Source organism: Armigeres subalbatus, chromosome 2 (assembly GCF_024139115.2).
Source record: "Armigeres subalbatus isolate Guangzhou_Male chromosome 2, GZ_Asu_2, whole genome shotgun sequence".
In the NCBI taxonomy this organism is placed as follows: Eukaryota; Metazoa; Arthropoda; class Insecta; order Diptera; family Culicidae; genus Armigeres; species Armigeres subalbatus.
The window spans coordinates 133,106,817-133,126,503 of NC_085140.1; the positions used below are offsets into that span (position 1 = coordinate 133,106,817).

The 19,687-nt window shown below is 41.9% G+C and overlaps 1 protein-coding gene across 1 annotated transcript in view; it reads left to right on the top strand.

Annotated features, from left to right (window-relative positions):
- Positions 1-1,366: 1,366 nt before the first annotated feature.
- The window catches only part of LOC134210863 (formin-binding protein 1-like), a 190,081-nt gene continuing 171,760 nt past the window's right edge, over positions 1,367-19,687 (top strand). Inside the window, 1 exon segment of the mRNA XM_062687238.1 lies at positions 1,367-1,836. Coding sequence (XP_062543222.1) covers positions 1,813-1,836 — 24 coding nt within the window. The 5' untranslated portion in view covers positions 1,367-1,812.

Sequence of the window (19,687 nt, forward strand, 5' to 3'; positions counted from 1 at the left end):
GGTACACTACTAAAAATCCACACATATTTATTGCAAAAATCCATAGATTTATTATAGGGTGCTGTCAATACGATACATCGCGCGGCTGTTGTAATGTTTCCAAAAACGCACTTGCACAAAATTCCACGCGGCGTTCCGTTTAGTGACCGTTGCACCCAAAAAAAATCTGCACGTTCTTTACACCTGAAAAAATACGTAGATTTTTTCCACCTGAAATTCACGTAACTTTTACCTGATTTTCCAATAGAAATATCATTCTACGTGAAAATCAGGTAAGTTCTACCTAAGTTTTGGATAGAATTCACCGGACACGTAAGTTTCACCTGAATTTTCTGAAGCATTTGCAGCTACGTGTGCACGTAAAATGTACCTGAAAATTCAGGTGGAAACAACGTTTAAATTATTTGGAGTGTGCGATTATACCTGAGAAGCAACCAGCAGGAAGCCGCAGTATTCTATTTTATCTCGAGATGCACAATCCTATTAATTCCAGCGTACCGTTACAATACTAAAAATCCACACATATTTATTGGCAAAATCCATAGATTCAACTTATGATGTATATCAGCGCACACATAACCATTCTCCACGCGAACTACTTATAAAATACATATCTAAATAAACTTTATGTGTGGTCTCGAATAAGCAGTTATTTAATTTATGTATGCTTCTATATCGATTATATTAGGGTGGAGCTATTGCAAAAATTTATATCGGCGACACATATATCTTATATAGATATTTTTGGCAGTGTAATATTTACTAAAATGAGTATTCCAATGTTACCGTGTATTACTCCGTGTAGATGTTTGCAGGGCTGTACTTCGCCGTTTAATTTCCGTTGCAGACGAAAACGGCGAATTTACGCTTTTCGCCGCCCGCTTAACGCGGCTACTGTCAAGCGAATTAATAACGACAGACGGCGAAACGGCCGCCGTCCCTGTCCCCCGTTCAAAGTCGTTTTCTTCTTCAGTCTGAGTCAGTATTCCGGTGTGGCCTGTTGTGTGTGTCGTTTCGCTACGCGTGTGAACTTTGTTTTCCATGTTCTCTGAATCTGTTCTGAAATGCAAATGAATGGCAGTGAATAGAAACCACCATCATCGTTATCCGCGAGTGTGACAAACGCGGTGTGTCGGATTTTGGCGTTCGTGGGCGGTTTGTCGTCAGTCATAATAATTTTCAAGGCAGTGCCCTGGCACGACCACGGGATGAAGGCAAAGTGCAAAATTCGCATCTAAACTAGAAGGAGAAAACAAAATTGGATCAAAGGAGCCCAAAGGCATCGCAGACTTCGTCGATCTGTGGAAAAAAAGAGAAAGAAGGGTGTGTGTTGCCCATTTGGATGGTGTGTTTGGTGCGAGGAGAGCAACGAGGCGGTGTTTGAAGTAGTTTTGGAGTTTTTTTTTCTTCCCTGAAGACAGGGTCTTGTGGCAAGGAGTGGGGAACTTCGACGGGGCGTTTCTCTCTGTTGATTGTGTATGATTTAAAAAATAGTGAAAGGAATAATTCCTGATCAATTTTATTCCTGTGCGTATTTTAATTGTCCATATCTGGCAAAAAAAATTAATCTGCGAAAGATTATTGAATGCAGTACCTCTGGAAAATTTTTATGGTGCAATTTATTCAGTGAATGATTAGGTAAAAGTGTTTGTGAAATCCGATTTGAAACTAGCAGAAAGTGCTCAATTTTAATGAAACCGTAAACAGTTTAAAGGATTACTTGCAAAGTGAGGAAGGTCATCACAACGAACAACGTAAGGTTGTTTTATTTTTCTGGAACTGAACATCAGGATCAACACCACATCCACCAAAATGGGTTGGGGAATCGATCTATGGGTAAGTCACAATTTGCATTGAAATCTGATTAATTGTGTTGATATGTACCTAGACCTACCTACTTGACTCAAATTAAAATTTTGTCGATTTTTCGAATTTTACTTCCGGCCCTTGAAAAAGCTAACAATATTACTCAAATTGAATTGACAAATTTCAGCAATTTCTCCGCAAGTTCATCCAGAAATTCCTTCGAAAGCTCCTCCAGTAATTTGTCCGGAAATTCCTCCAGGAGTTCCTTCGAAAGTTCATCCGGAATTCCTCCACGAATTCCTCCAAAAATTCCTCCGGAAGTTCTTCCAGGAATTCCACCTGAAGCTCCTCCATTCATCCGAAAGTTCCTCCAAGAATTCCTGCGAAAGTTCCTCCAGAAATTCTCCCAGAAGTTCCACCAGTAGTTCCTCCGAAAGTTCCTCAAGGTATTCCTCTGAAAGTTCCTCCAGGAGTTCCTCAGGAAGTTCCTCCATAAATTCGTCCATAAATTCCTCCGGAAGTTCCTCCAGGAATTCCTCCGAAAGTTCCTCCAGGAGTTCCTTCGGAAATTTCTCCAGGTATTCCTCCGGAAGTTCCACCAGAAATTCCTCCTGAAGTTCATCAAGAAATTCCCCCGGAAGGTCCTCCAGGAATTCCTCCGGAAGCTCCTCCAGGGATTCTCCCGAAATTTCCTCTAGGAATTCCTCCGGAAGTTGCTTCAGGAATTTCTCCAAAGTTCCTCCATCTTTCCATTAATTACTGCGAGGTCTTTTCAGAAATACACTTTGATTTTCTTAAGAAGCCCTCGATAGCCTCCTCTTTCTCACGCCCCAGGAATTCTTCCGAAAATTCCTCCAAGGACTCTCATTTCAAAATTTTGTCTTGTACATAATATGGAAGGCGATCAGTAAATCAAAGCCAATTGAATCCTGCCGGCCACAACCTGTACAGTGCATGAAGGGGTGCGGAACAATAGATCAAACGGACAAAACGCAGAATGCGCAAATTTAAAAAAAATCTTCAATGCAATCTACTTGATCTAAGCGATATTTTGACTAATGTGTTTAGAATATGCTTTTGAGCTTAAATTTAGAATATAAAGGTTCGGTAGCCTCCGTTTAAGAGGCATGAAGGGTTTTTTTACAGGGAAGCTCGTTTGCTTCGTTCTTCTTCTATGGCTCTTCATTCCAACTTAAACTTGGCCTGCTTTTTAACTAGTAATTTATTCGCATTTCTTCAGTTATTAATTGAAAGCTCTCTATGTCCGCCATCGCATGAGTGAGGGGAGTCGTCGAGAATGTTTTCCATCCGAAAATATCCTAGACCGGACCGAGAATCGAACTCGCCATCTCCGGATTGGCAATCCTACGCCTTTGCACGCAAGGCTATCTGGAGACCCAGGTTGCTTCGTTGTAAGAGGATTAGAGGCATACTTCTACGCTTCTCGGAAGGCTTCTCTCAAGCAGCTCGAAGGCCTCCTTTCAAGATATTCAGAAGCCTTCTTTCAAAATTTTTGGAAGCCTTCTTTCAAGAGGCTTGGAAGCCTCCTTTCAAGAGGCTCGGAATCCTCCTTTCAAGATGCTTGGAAGCCTTTTTTCAAGAGGTTTGGAAGCTTCCTTTCAAGATGCTTGGAAACATTCTTTCGAGAGGCCTGCAACCCTCCTTTCAAAAGGCTTGGAAGCCTCCTTTCAAAAGGCTTGGAAACCTCCTTTCAAGAGGCTCGGAAGCCTCCTTTCAAGAGGCTCGTGTACTGTCCAAATGATGGGTTTTCGGAGTAGGATTAGAGATGCTGTTTAGTTGAGAGCCGATAATAAACTGACGGCGTATAGTAGTGTATATTCTCAAGAAACCTTTTACATGAGATAGCATGATTCGATGGACTCTAGTTGTCCCTTTCTCTGAGCTGTCATTTGACAGGATACCTCAGTTCTTCCCTTTCAAAAGAGATCATTCGCTAAATTCATAACACTTAACAACTTAGATTAAAATTTTGCTTTTGTACTTAACACTAAAAATAATTTTAATAATTTCGAGTCAAAATACTATTTTGAAATTTAGATTCATTATTCTGAGAATGCTTCATGCACTTTTAATCAATCATATACAAATTCGAGGTCGACCTTTGCCGTTCGTTTTCTTTTCGAACGCCTAGGCCCTGGCGTAGAATCGAGCGCAGCATCAGGGCGGCTTCTCTTCCGACTGTTCTTCGATGTTGTTTGAATTGAATCTGGCAATCCTTTGTATTCCTCTCACTGCTAGCCGGCAGCTCACTGTTTCGTTTTTGGAAGGAAAGCGTCAGATTCGGTATCGCAGCTGCTTCATTAGTAACCACTTTTAGCTGATGACGATGCGCCATTAGGCGAACGCTTCCAATTTCCACCTGAAAGGTATTTTTGGAAATTTGTTTTAAAAAGGTCGCTTTACACCATCGTGCAAAGTGATGTGGGTTATTGTTTCTGTACCATACCACATCACCTGTCATCAGGTTATATAGAGGGTCATGCATCTGCTTGTTAGTTTCAATGTAATCATTCTTGTTATTATGATTAGGCTTTGACAGTAAATGATTTTTATAGTATTTTTTTGGATTAAGCAAATCCATAATTGTCTTAGGGTTAAATGAGAACACTTTCTCCGATGGGAATTTACCATCAAGCGTCAAACAGCTATTCCTATAATTGAACAAAAACAAATTAACTTGGTCCTCCAAATTCAACTCCAGCAGCTTCAAGACTTCTTTCACTGTTCGTACCAGCCGCTCTGCTTGCCCGTTGCTTGATGGATTATACGGCGGACTTTTTAGCACATTTATGCCCTGCTTCTTCAAAAATTCAACAAAGATATGCGAGTTGAATGGAGGACCACCATCAGAGACTAAAACATCAGGTAACCCGAAACGGGCAAAAAATGCTATCAATTTCCTTAAGACTTTACCGCAGTCAGTACCTGTCTTCATCCAATCTATTTCTACCCATTTCGAGTGACTGTCCACAATAAGTAAAAATGTGTGATGGTTGAAATGAAAGAAGTCGATGTGTACCCTACTGAACGGCCTGTCAGTAGGAATCCATTGAAATTTTTCTGCAGGTTTAATGGGAATTGCCATACTATTACACTCTTCACATCGCGATACATATTTTTCTATATCTTTATTTATTCCAAACCAGTAGATTGTGCGCCTAGCCATTTGCTTCATTTTGACCATGCCAGCATGATTGGCATGCAATAGTTTCAACACATTTGCCTGAAGAATCTGTGGTATTACCACTCGCTCTTGATATAAAAGGCACTCGTCCACTATTTCCAAATCGTGTTGGTTCGAAAAAACGTCCACATACGATTTTCCAGGCTTCTCTGGCCACCCATTTTTCATGTAATCCATAATATTTTGAAGAAATACAGCCAACGTTGTCACCCTTGCAACCACTTTAAGTTCAATTGGAAACTGGTTGCTAAAATTGATGGTTCTTACATGTTCTATATCAAATTCACTAGGTATCGGTTGTTCCAGAGGGAATCTCGAACAAAAATCCGCATTCCCCATTTTAGCTGACGGTCTATACTGAATAGTGAAATCATAGATCGATAATTCCAGAATATATCTTTGTAGCCTTGTCACGTATATAGAATGTTTACCATTTTTTCCAAATATGCCAACCAATGGTTTATGGTCCGTATAAACCGTAAATGCCTGTCCATATAAGTATTTGTGAAATTTTTTTACGGTGCATACCAGGGCTAACGCTTCCAGATGCAGTATAGGGTATGATTTCTGAGCATTATTTAATGAGAACGATGTGAAGCTAATTGGCCTTTCCATATTGTCAACCACATGGGCGATTACGCCACCTAAACCATATCCCGATGCGTCAGACACAACAATTATTGGCTTTTTGGGGTCGTAAAACTCCAAAATATTTGCCCTTAACAATGATCTTTACTTTCATGAAATGCCTTATTGCAATTATCGTCCCATTGAAACTTCACACCTGTTTTAATAAATTGTACAGATACGAAAGCTTTGCTGATAAATGAGGAATAAATTTGTTATAATAGTTTATGAGTCCAAGAAATGATTTTAATTCGGCTGTATTTTTGGGCACCTTTGCGTTTTGTATAGTTTCAACTTTCTTTTCGCATGGCAGCAGACCTTTTTCGCTTAAAACATGCCCCAAATAATCTAGTCTTGTAACAAAAAATCTACATTTTTCCCAGTTAACCTTAATATTCGCATTTTGCAATCTTTCCAACACCAGATATAACTTTTTTCTACACTCCTCAATATTTATCCCTGCAATCAACACATCATCCAAATAACAATAAACATATTCAATATCTCCTAAAACTTGATCCATAACATTTTGAAAAATAGATGCGCTCGATGCTGCTCCTTGCGGTAACCTATTATAGGTATACAATCCCTTTATTGTGTTTATGGTCATAAAATGTTTAGACCTCTCTGATAATGCTAATTGGGTATATGCCCCCTCCAAATCTAATGCGCAAAAAACTCTACATCCAGCCAAACCTGCGAACAAATCCTGTGCCGTTGGCAGCGGATACGTATTGGGAACTATAACTTTATTTATTGACACCTTACAGTCAATCACCAATCTTATTTCATTATTTTTCTTCATTACGATGACTACGGCCACTACGGGTGATGCCCACTCACTTGTCTTTACGGGCGTAATCACCTTCTCATTCTCTAGTTTTTCCAAATAACTTAGGACTTTTTCCCTTAGTCTGTACGGAACATCATATGCTTTCTTGAATATAGGAATATCAGATTTTAGCACCAATTCGGCCTCAAAACCATTGATTGGAGACGAAAAGTCCTTTATAAAAACATGTTTGTATCTGCGCCTAATATCTTTTACTTCTTCCATAATATTGTTCTCAATCAAGTTGTTCACTGTCATAGTACTCGAAAAAAAATGTCTCCATTTAGAGAAAAATACATCAAGCCACGTTCTGCCCAGTAGGGGGGTAAATTTATTATTAGTGTTCAAAACCAATAACTTCATTCTAGCTTCCGTTCCATTGAACACCACCGACAGAACTGCCTCTCCCACAATCTTAAGTTTTTCCCCGTTAACCACAATCAGTTGTTTGGTATAATTTTGTAGAGGTGTATTAAATAAGGAAAAATAATGGTCTTTACCAATAACCGATACTGAAGAACCGCAATCTATTTCCATTTGCAAGTTTTTGCCCTCAACCATTAGTTCTATGAGGCAGGGATCACTAATCTTATTTATAGAAGAAATCATCATGCAAGTTAATTCACCTGAGTCTCCATCATCTGTGTCACTATCTGAGTCGTCTGTTCGCATACGGTTTAGCAGATTTGAGATGTCTGTGCTGGTTTCCTGGTCGTAGGTGTCCACCATGTGGACAGTGTCGCGTCTCATGTTCTTTAATTTAAAACATTTTCTTTTGATATGTCCTTTTGTTCCGCAGAAGTGGCATATCACATCTGCGTGATTCGGCTTTGATCGCCATTGCCCTGGTCTAAATTTTTCTGTTTCCTCCAATCTTGCCTTCCAGATCTACTATTTACTCTCCTATCATATGGTTTATTACCAAGCCTGTCCTTAACCGAAGCTCTAGGCGAACTTGTTGACGCTCCACTATTGTATTCCCTCGCAAGATTATGAGCAGCTAAAAGTCTCCCATGCTGGATCCAACCCTTGCAGGTGGATGATTCAAAGAAGCAACTTGGCCAAATGGACCATCATTGCTATTATTCAAGTTTTACTATTCTTTCCTGCTATCTCCCACGTTGCAATTATTTTTTCTGCAGACGCAAGAGTTAATTTTTCTTCATTTAACAATCTTTCCCTAAGCGACTTTTCGCGAACTCCTGCTAAAATGCGATCCCTTATCGCCAAATCTTTAAAATCACCGAAGGAGCAGAACTCGGCCTGCAGTTTTACTGACAGAACAAAATCCTCAACCGTTTCTTCGGGTTGTTGTATACGGTTGTTGAACTTCAACCGCTGAATTATGTCAGATTCTGTTTTATCCAACCGTGTACGAAGTTTAGTTACCATGTCCTCATAGGACACTGTAGATAAAGCAGTCGTAGGAAATAGCAGTTTTAATTCATGGTATATCACTGGGCCACTGAGGGTTATGAAATATGCCCTCTTTGCCGTAGAAGAAACTTCATTTAAGGAAAATAAAACTCTAAGCGCTCTACCCATTCGCCGAATGGCATACCCTTCCGATAAGGCTCAATGGTAGTAGTTACATTCACGTTAGACATATTATGAATTGTGGATAAGGCTAATAACAAGGCAAATGCGTACTGCGGAGCTATGAACAAAATCAAAATCAGCTCACTGAGTAAAGATACAATTAAAACGGACTCACCGACTTCAGTTCTTTTCTACAACAGATACTAGCGCACTGCACGTAGCCAGTGGATTGGATTATGGTTCGTCAGTCCTTTCGGCGGCCACTTGAAGTAATCCGAAACACCGATCGTCTCCACTTTGTCCAGTTATAGCCGATATTCGGAACAGTTTTAAATCTTCTGGAAATCCACGTCCTTTCCCAGGTGTCACTTTTTCCACTCGGCAGCAGAAACAGCAAAGCTCACTTTGATTTAATTCTTTGAGTAGCCGCACCACTCGCAACTTTCCAATGGAATTCTATACGTCAATTGGATAGAGAAAACAGTTTTAGAATTTCCAATAAGACAGTGTAAATATCCAAAAGAATCAATTGATAAGTAGAATAAAACACTTTGTATGTCCTTTGTTGTCAGTTTTCCTGAAAGAATCGAAAAGGCCTTTTCGTTTGTTCGCATATAATGGGTGTCAGATGTATTGTTAGGGTGAATAATAGGTAAATGAATAAAGCCACGATACCAAAATGGCGTAAATTGTAGCACTGATTGCCAAATTAGCAATAAATCAGATTCACCATTGCTGTTTCACACTAATTTACCTCAAACCACAATACCTTAAATTTTTGCAAATATGGTGAAGATTTAACTCGCCGCTCCAAGTGTTTGACTTCTCGAATGCTAATCTCCACCCCGCAGTATCGTATCCTAAGGCAGTTGCTCCGCTATGGATAGTTTCCCAAATGCCTATCTAATGCCGGGCTCGACAATCACTTTTTCTGGGCACAATTAAGTTGTTCCTCGTCGCCAAACTGTACTGTCCAAATGATGGGTTTTCGGAGTAGGATTAGAGATGCTGTTTAGTTGAGAGCCGATAATAAACTGACGGCGTATAGTAGTGTATATTCTCAAGAAACCTTTTACATGAGATAGCATGATTCGATGGACTCTAGTTGTCCCTTTCTCTGAGCTGTCATTTGACAGGATACCTCAGCTCGGAAGCCTCCTTTCAAGAAGCTCGGAAGCCTTCTTTCAAGAGGCTCGGAAGCCTCCTTTCAAGAGGCTCGGAAGCCTCCTTTCAAGAGGCTCGGAAGCCTCCTTTCAAGAGGCTCGGAAGCCTCCTTTCAAGAGGCCTAGAAGCCTCCTTTTAAGAGGCTCAGGAAGCCTCCTTTCAAGAGCTCAGAAGCCTCCTTTCAAGAGGCTCGGAAGCCTCCTTTCAAGAGGCTCGGAAGCCTCCTTTCAAGAGGCTCGGAAGCCTCCTTTCAAGAGGCTCGGAAGCCTCCTTTCAAGAGGCTCGGAAGCCTCCTTTCAAGAGGCTCGGAAGTCTCCTTTCAAGAGACTCGGAAGTCTCCTTCCAAGAGGCTCGGAAGCCTCCTTTCAAGAGACTCGGAAGGCTTTTTTCAAGAGACGGAAACCTTGAAAGGAGGAAGCCTCCTTTCATAAAGCACAGATGACTCCTTTCAAGAGGCTCGGAAAGTTCTTTTCAAAAGGCTCCGAAAGCAAAGGGCTCGTAAGTCAACTTTCAAGAGTCTCGGAAGCCAACTTTCAAGATGCTCGAAAACCTTACATAATACTGGTTCGGAAGCCTCCCTCCAAGAAGCTCGGAATTCATACTTTCAAGAGGCTCAGGAGCGTCCTTTCAAGATTTAAAGGAATCCTCCTTTCAAGGGACTCGAAAGCCGCCATTCAAGAGGCTTGAAAGCCTCTCTACAAGAGGCTCAGAAGGCTTTTATCGAGAGGAGCGAAGGCCAACTTTCAAGATATTCAGAAGCTCCTTTCAAGAGGCTCGGAAACCTCCTTTCAAAGGGTTCGGATTTTTTCCTTCAATAGGCTTGGAAGCCTACTTTCGAGAGGGGGTACCTCAATTAATGCAAAAGTTCGAAGGGGTACCTTTCTAGAAATAGGTTGAGAACCGTTGATCTAAGAGATAGTCTTAGAATGGGGTAAAAGAAAACGACGGAACAAACTTGAAAAGCGACTGTCTTCAACTGAGGTTTATTAAGAAGCTACCATTTGGAAACATAACACTAGACGAAGTTGCAATCGTTGTCTGCTTCTTGCTACACCAGATTGCCGAGGATCCAACCAAATACTGTAGAAAGATAGCCACTTACTGATTTCCGATAGTCTGTGACGCCCAATCGGCATCAACGTATCCATCCAAAGGGTTGCTTGTTGGGTCTCGCTTGAAATTCAGCTTCATTCTTATCGTACCGTGCAAGTAACGAACAATTTATTCTGTTCAGTGCTTGCCAATGCTCAGTGGTCGGTTGTTACTGGAAACGCCCCAAATATCCGACAGGATACCTAATTTTCGATCAAACACTCAGCATTATGTACATCAGTGATCCCAGTAGTTGATATGTAATGATATGATATGGTTGGCTTGCATCCGGTCCACTTCGGTTAAGCGTGAGGCCTTTCTCCATTGATGTACGAGTTGGATCACACTCGAACATCCCAAAAAGGCTCACAATTTTTTTGATACTGCTATCTGCAGTTATCCTTTGCCATGATTATATATAATCTTCATCCCCAATAAGTGTCGGAGCTCCTTACAGTCAAACATTTCAATCTTTGGTGCAATGTCTTTCTTTAGCTTCATCACTGAGTTAAGATTGCGTCCAGTGATCAGTAGGTTATCAACGTACAGAATTAGTACCAACTCATCGTCCTTATCGGACTTCGTCTACATGTCGTGGTCTTTTGAAGCCCATCTCAAGAATTGTTTCCCAAGAAACCAATCAACATGAATTTTCCTTTTTTTATCCGCCTCGTCGTTTTCTGTTGCTGTTGTTGTTCGTACACGAAAACAATATTATGAAAACATGGTCCTCCGTGGAATTGAGGAATACCATGAACAGACTCCTTGCCGGATAAGCCCATAATGAAATGACGGAGCAAACTTAAACAGCGACTGTCTTCAACTGAGGTTTATTAAGGTCACTCCTCACGGAATCCAAGTTTCAAAGTGCTCGCGTTTTCGGGGGCACACCACTCGATACGGAAGCAACGCACAACTGTCATTTTTATTATTTCACGCATGCTGCGACACAGCAAAGCTAAATCAACAAAAATGACAGTTGCGCTGCCTCCGTATCGAGTGGTGTGCCCCCGAATACGCGAGCACTTTGAAACTTGGATTCCGTGAGGAGTGACCTTAAGGAGTTACTATTTGAAAAAATAACAAACTGCTAGAAACAGATTCTGATCCTGAAATATTTTAACAGTTTTTTGTTAACTCGATCAGCTCGAATAGTTTCTAAACTAAGTCATTGAACTGCACTCGTATACTTCACCCAAAATAAGGGGTAAGGGGTAGGGAGGTGTGTTATTTCTTACGCTCCACATGAATAAAAAATAATGTGTTGGGAAATATGTAATCCTAAACGAGGGGAGGAAGGGCTGAAACCCCCACAAAAATACACAGCGAAAAAGTCAACGTTGTAGAGTCGAAGACATCATGCAAGCTGAGGAATTTCAACGGATGGATGTTTATAGGATTTTGGTCGCTTTCTAGAAATCTTGATCGGAAACAATTCAGTCTAGGGTTGTGCAACAACAATTCCTACGAAGCAAAGTCGGAGGAGCTACATTCAAGTGATTGGAGTAGTTGTAGCGATGAGCAGATATAGATTTCTTATCTGACACATTCCAATTAGTCAACTCGTGATCGATTCTGTTGGAGCAGAGAGCTATGTCAACCACTTCTACTCTAGCACATGTGGACGATTCCCTATATTACGCAAATCTAGATCATTGCAATTTAAGAATTTCGTCATGCTTTTGTTTAATTATTTATTTAATAACGTATTTTTGCTTTTTTAAACGACGAAAACTCAACCGACTTATGATTCCAATAAGAAAAATGTACTTATCCCAACATGTTCGTTCCTTATCAACACTCTCTAGATCTTAAGTTATGAATACTATCTTATCCATCTTATCTCACATTTGCACACAAACACCATCAGAATGTTTCCCCATGCAAATGCATCGGTGTTGGAGTTGGAAAACATGTCAAAGCCTCAAACTACTACGCGATACGTGAAGACTCTCGCAACATGTTTACGGCAGTTCCCAACCAACGAAAACGGAAACAACAACAACTGAAGCTTGTGGTGAGTTGAAAGAGGAGATAATCGTCGATACGGCGGGGTCTCCCCTTCCATAGGATTGAGCTCGTTAGTCTAACCCAAAAGGGAATGCCGGTAGGTATAGGGTAACCTACCGTTATGATAGTGCTTCCGAAATTAAGTTGATTTCTTCTAATCAGCGGAATTCATAACAAACCACGCCTTATAAATATTTATAAAAGTTATGCAATGGACGTTTGAAATGGATTGTAAATTGCAAACTTCAACATTTTAGGCACCTCTATCCTTTTCATATCAGATTTACATTTTCAACTGATAAATGGCGCTAGAACAAAGTTTTATCATTCGGTTAGTATGACTGGAAAAACCGATCAAACTATAGATGATGTCTTATGTGTACATTCGGAGACTTTTAGCAATGCATACTTTTTGTAAATATTTTTTTATTTTTTTTGCAAGAAAATGTAGGATAAATATTGTTGTTTTTGTTTGTATACTTGAAGCTTTGAATTTCAGATAGAAAATAATGAAACATCATGAAGAAGCTAATCACTAATCAAAATCAAGTTGGTTACCCTAATGATATTAGACCAGGTTTCTACAGGCACTGAGCAGTAGCAGGTTGTGAGCTGCGACTGTCTGACACTCTCACGACGATCATATGAAAGACGAAGAATTTGATGATGTGGTCATTCTTTGGAAAAATGCGAACCAGCTTAAAGTAATACCTGTAGGCTGTAAGCAACTCGAGAGCTGTAAATACGCAAAGCCTTTTTCCAGTACTTTTGGCGTACTTTATTATCCGTTTAGTCAGAAATGAACAATAAATATAACGAAATCTATCATGAAAGTAGCAAAAAGTTTTTTTTTAATTTTAGATCAAGAGTAGGTTTAAACATATTGAGGTAATCGCTAATAAGAACGTAAAGTTCCTAATTATATTTGACAAAATTTGTGATTAAAAAAAATATTTACTTAAGGTACCATCCACAAAATACGTCACGCTGTTGGAGGATTCGTGAAACGTGACGATTCATACAACATTTTTAGAGAATAAATATAAAAAGCGTGACGAAGGGGGAGGGTTGGTTGAAAATTTGCATTTTTTGCGTAACGTACTTTATGGATCTTCCCTTAGCTGCTGACAAGTGTGATAATCATGAACTTTCTGTGTTAAAGGTTTCTAGTCTGAAACCAACCATCAGCTGAACTCGCTCCACCGAGGTCATCCAAATTGGCACCGAACCGTGACCGGCAAGAGCATATTTATGATTCTGTGACCGGTGTGGGGAAATGCATCACTCATTGAATTCAAACCCAAAATTTCCCTCGCCTGGTTCCGCGCTTCTGATTCTGCTGGTTTCGTTCCCTCAACTCGTTCGCTCGTTCGTGTAGGCACTAACTTGTTTTAAATGTCACGGTCTTTTGACTCTACGACGATTCCAGCAGCAGCCGTGTGACAACCAACGATACCGGGCAATTCCGATTCCTGTTTTGATCTGGCGGAACGCTTCACTTAACACCGCACCGTCGCCGAGCTGCTCGAGTTAACATCATGCTGGTGTGTGGATCGTAGATGTTTATTCTTCGAAACGAAATCGTCAAGTGACGCAGGAGTGAACAAGGTTCGATTGTTCGCAAAAAATGTACAGAAATGCAGCAATGCATTCGATGATGAAACTCATTGGCTGTTTGTTCTGCAACTACTTACATCATGTTTGGCGTATTTTGTGAAACATAATTCCCCCATCATTGCGACCGGATGTCTGAGAGAGTTGCGTAAATGATTGCGTACTCTTGTAGGCAGTGACCATGAAATGACGCTTTTTCCGGCCTAATTAGTGTGACCGCCCGGTATTGCACAGAAACATTTGTTTAAACCATGAGCTTTAATATAATAATATTGACCAATATTTACCAATCTGCATTTTCGCGGGAGTCATGTGGGTTAGTAATAATTACATCTATAAGATATAAAATGTAATAATTGATAATCAAAACAAGCAACGGAAAAATAAGCTTATTTTTAAATCAGATGTGCTAATAGTCACTCAACCAGTGAGAGAAGGACCACGATCAATCCTTGTGTTGTTTATATGGCGATTTGGAAGATTTCTATAATAATCAACTCTTATGCACCTTAACCTGGTATGCTTTGTAGTGGCACAGCTTATTGCTAAGCTACAAACGGAAAGTTTCTGTAAATTACAGTACCTATGTAGTGAAATGTTTACAGTTCGATTCTCTGCTACTTCCGGCATGAATTCGACTAACCGCTTAGTACATTTTAAACAGCGCACACACCAGAAGATTTAAATCATTTTGACGATAAAGGCGTCGAAAATCAATTGAGATATAATTTATTGTTTACACCTGCAAAGGCGATACAAACGGCAGAGAACAGACAAAACACTATTTCCGGAGTAAAAAGCACCAGTAGGAAGATCGAGACCGTGAAGCGATGGAACAGATGTACCACGCTAATGACACACGGAAGTTTTACGAGAAGTTAAACCGCTCATGAAAGGGCTATGATACCACTGACTGTAGATACACAAACGAGAAATTTCTCACGTACCAATGTAAAGTGATCTAATGATGTCGACAGCTCCACCAAGAGCATCCGAATTGTGAAATAGCAGCAAAACTTGGACCGATTTACCAAGTGTGTCGCTTGGGCGTGAGTGATATGGCGATTAATCATTCCGGGGATGGCTACTCGGTGAAGTCTTGACTTGTGTCCAGGCCTGATTACAATTGGCTTCTATTATCTCCTGGTTGCGGATCCATCCAAGGTGCGGGTAGAGGTATCCGAGAGGGACTTGGAAAATGATAGCCGGCCAGTTAGCATGCTGGTTTATGTTGTTACACATCACGATTTTCCGTCTGGTGGCATCATTTCCATTGAGGTACTTGCGTCACGAATGCATTTTGAAATCGATGTTGACATCATACGGTTAGAGCAAATTTCATTTCTGGCTGTAATCTGTATACATACTGGATATTAATTATTTTATTTTTACAGATATCTCTATTGATTCAATTGATCTAATAAATATGGACTGACCTGAAACAGCAAAGTGAACATTGGATCACCACCTAAGCCATCGAACATTTGCCTGCCCGTAATGCAAATTTTCTTCCATCGGCAAAGATTCACCAGCGCCGACGCAGGACTCAGCCGCGATTCCTTGCACTTGACAAACAACTTTATGTTCCAAAAACATGTAAATCAGTTAAATTTTCGTGGTTATGTCCACCAAATAAAAGTGACATTGAACTTCAAATGTTCTTTAAAACTACCAATTGGGAAGTCCTTTTTCTGTGCTTTTCTTAATGCTTCTTCAAATGAATTCGTCAGTTTGAATGTTTTTATTTTAGCGGAAGTGGTATTTTTTTCTCTAAACAGCGTTCCCATAAAGAAGAAATTTTGGATTCTCAATAAGACAATATACACACTTTATATATGTAATCAAGCTGTCGTATGTCGTCGTTACATTTTCGTAGCTTGCTTGTCTTTTTTGCTGCAGTGTCCTGCCAAGTTCTATATCAGAACTTAGCTACAGATTTTATCTCCGCTTTCCGTGAAGTGTAGACGACTTATTTTCATTTATGTGCACGAATTTCTGTTGATAACGGTTTTCTGCCAGCATTGATGGAGCTCAGTATTCGAGATCGATTTTTAAGACCATTAGTTCTGAATTTAAATCATACACCCCCGGAAATAATTATAAAGCATTTGCTGATTTTCATACAAAATGGTCATATTTGAGCATCATAATCTCGATGTCTAGCGATTAGATTGAAGACATTTTTGGCATCCCAGTACATTTTTGGCATTCAAAAACAACATTTTCTCAAAAATAACATTTCCCTGAAAATGACGTTTCCCCATAAATGATTTTTTTAGAAATAACATTTCCTCGAAAATAACACTTTCCCAAGAACAGTTTTTTTCTCGAACATTTTCAGAATATTTTCTCGAAAATGACATTTCCTCCGAACATTAAATTTCCACCGAAAATAGTGTTTTGAAACAATTGAAATTTCCTAGAAAATATAATTTCCTTAAACATGAAAATTTATTGAAAATATATTTCCTCCCGAAGAACCCTTACCTCAAACATACCATTTTTCTAAAAATAATAATGATTTAGGCTTCTGAGCCACTTGAAAGTAGGCTTCTTCGTCTCTTGAAAGGAGGCTTCCGAGCCTCTTGAAGCAGGATTTCTAGGCTTTTGAAGCCTTCCAAGCCTCTTCAAAGGAGCCTCCCGAGCATCTTGAAAGGAAGCTTCCGAGCCTCTTGTAAGGAGGCTTCCGAGCCTTTTGAAGGAAGGCTTCAGAGCCGCTTGAGAGGAGACTTTCGAACCGCTTGAAAGGAGGCTACCGATCTTTTGAGAGAAGGCTTCAGAGCCTTTTGAAAGAAGGCTTCCGAGCCTTTAAAAGGAGACTTCTGAGCCTCTTGAAAGGAGGCTTCCGAACCGAAACTTGAAAGTAGGCTTCTGCGTCTCTTGAAAGGAGGCTTCCGAGCCTCTTGAAAGCAGGATTTTGAGGCTCTCGAAAGGAGGCTTCCGAGCCTCATGAAAGGAGCCTTCTGAGCCTCTTGAAAGAAGACTTTCGAGGCCCTTGAATGGAGGCTTCCAAGCCTCTTAAAAGGAGGCTTCCGAGCCTTTTGATTTAAGGCTTCCGAGCCTCTTGGAGGAGTCTTCCTCTTAGAAGGAGGCTTCCGAGTCTCTTGAAAGAAGGCTTCTGAACCACTTGAAAGGAGGCTTCCGAGTCTTTTCAAAAAAGGGTTCCGAGCCTCTTGAAAGGAGGCTTCCAAGCTTCTTAAAAGGACGCTTCCGAGCCTTTTGAAAGGAGGCTTCCGAGTCTCTTGAAGGAGTCTTCCAAGCCCCTTAAAAGGAGGCTTCCGAGCCTCTTGAAAAAAGGTTCTGAACCGCTTGAAAGGAGGCTTCCGAGCCTCTTGAAAGGAGGCTTCCGAGCCTCTTGAAAGGAGGCTTCCGAACCACTTGGAGGTAGGCTTCTTCGTCTCTTGAAAGGAGCCTTCCGAGCCTCCTGAAAGGATGCTTCCGAGCCGCTTGCAAGGAGGCTTCCGAGCCTCTTGAAAGGAGTCTTCCAAGCATTTTGAAAGGAGGCTTCCGAGCCTCTTGAAACAAAGCATCCGAGCCTCTTGAAACAAGGCATCCGAGCCGCTTCCAAGGAGGCTTCCGAGCCTCTTGAAAGGAGTTTTCCAACATTTTGAAAGAAGGCTTCAGAGCCTTTTGATAGGAAGCTTCCGAGCCTGTAGAAAGGGGGCTTCCGAGCCTCTTGAAAGAGGGCTTCCGAGCCTCTTGAAAGGATGCTTCCGAGCCTCTTTAAAGGAGGCTTCCGAGCCTCTTGAAAGGAGGCTTCCGAGCCCCTTGAAAGGAGGCTTCCGAGCCTCTCGAAAGGAGGCTTCCGAGCCGCTTGAAAGGAGGCTACGGAACCGCTAGAAAGGAGGCTTCCGAGCCTTTTGAAAGGAGGCTTCCGAGCCTCTTGAAAGGAGACTTCCGAACCACTTGAAGCTAGGCTTCTTTGTCTCTTGAAAGGAGCCTTCCGAGCCTCCTGAAGGATGTTTCGAAGCCTTTTGAAAGGAGGCTTCCGAGCCTCTTAAAAAGAGGCTTCCGAGCCTCTTGAAAGGAGTCTTTCTTGCATTTTGATAGAAGGCTTCAGCGCCCTTTGAAGGAAGCTTTCGAGCCTCTTGAAAGGGGGCTTCCGAGCCTCTTGAAAGGGGGCTTCTGAGCCTCTTGAAAGAGGGCTTCCGAGCCTCTTGAAAGGAGTCTTCCAAGCATTTTGAAAGAAGGCTTAAGAGCCTTTTGAAAGGAAGCTTCCGAGCCTCTAGAAAGGGGGCTTCCGAGCCTCTTGAAATAAAGCTTGAAAGGGGGCTTCCGAGCCTTTTGAAAGGGGGCTTCCGAGCCTCTTTAAAGAGGGCTTCCGAGCCTCTTGAAAGGAGGCTTCCGAGCCTCTTGAAGGGTGCTTCCGAGCCTTTTGAAAGGAGGCTTCCGAGCATCTTGAAAGAAGGCTTCCGAACCGCTTGAAAGGAGCCGAGCCTCATGAAAAGATGCTTCGAAGCCTTTTGAAAGGAGGCTTCCGAGCCGCTTGCAAGGAGGCTTCCGAGCCTCTCGAAAGGAGTCTTCCAAGCATTTTGAAAGAAGGCTTCATAGCTATTTGAAGGGAAGCTTCCGAGCCTCTTGAAAGGGGGCTTCCGAGCCTCTTGAAAGGAAGCTATCGAGCCTCTTGAAAAGAGGCTTCCGAGCGTCTTGAAAGAAGGCTTTCGAGCCTCTTGAAAGGAGGCTACCGAACCACTTGGAGGTAGGCTTCTTCGTCTCTTGAAAGGAGCCTTCCGAGCCTCGTGAAAGGATGCTTCGAAGCCTCTTGAAAGGAAGCTTCCGAGCCGCTGGCAAGGAGGCTTCCGAACCTCTTGGAAGGAGTCTTCCAAGCATTTTGAGCCTCTAGAAAGGGGGCTTCCGAGCCTCTTGAAAGGGGGCTTTCGAGCCTCTTGAAACAAGGCATCCGAGCCGCTTCCAAGAAGGTTTCCGAGCCTCTTTAAAGGAGTCTTCCAAGCATTTTGAAAAAAGGCTTCAGAGCCTTTTAAAAGGAAGCTTCCGAGCCTGTAGAAAGGGGGCTTCCGAGCCTTTCGAAAGGAGGCTTCCGAGCCTCTTGAAAGGAGGCTTCCGAGCCTCTTGAAAAAAGGCTTCAGAGCCTTTTAAAAGGAAGCTTCCGAGCCTGTAGAAAGGAGGCTTCCGAGCCTTTCGAAAGGAGGCTTCCGAGCCTCTTGAAAGAAGGCTTCCGAACCGCTTGAAAGGAGGATTCCGATCCGCTTGAAAGGAGGCTACGGAACCGCTAGAAAGGAGGCTTCCGAGCCTCTTGGAAGAAGGCTTCCGAGCCTCTTGAAATAATGCTTTTGAGGCTCTTGAAAGGAGGCTTCCGAGCCTCTTGAAAGAAGGCTTCCGAACCGCATGAAAGAAGGCTGCAGAGCCTCTTGAAAGAAGGCTTCCGAGCCTCTTGAAAGGAGGCTTCCGAACCACTTGAAAGAAGGCTTCCGAACCACTTGAAGGTAGGCTTCTTCGTCTCTTGAAAGGAGCCTTCCAAGCCTCATGAAAGGAAGCTTCGAAGCCTTTTGAAAGGAGGCTTCCGAGCCGCTTGCAAGAAGGCTTCCGAGCCTTTTGGAAGGAGTCATCCAAGCATTTTGAAAGAAGGCTTCAGAGCCTTTTGAAAGGAAGCTTCCGAGCCTCTAGAAAGAGGGCTTCCGAGCCTCTTGAAAGGAAGCTTCCGAGCCTCTTGAAAGGGGGCTTCCGAGCCTCTTGAAAGGAAGCTTCCGAACCTCTTGAAAGGAGGCATCCGAGCCTCTTGAAAGGATGCTTCCGAGCCTCTTGAAAGGAGGCTTCCGAGCATCTTTATATGAGGCTTC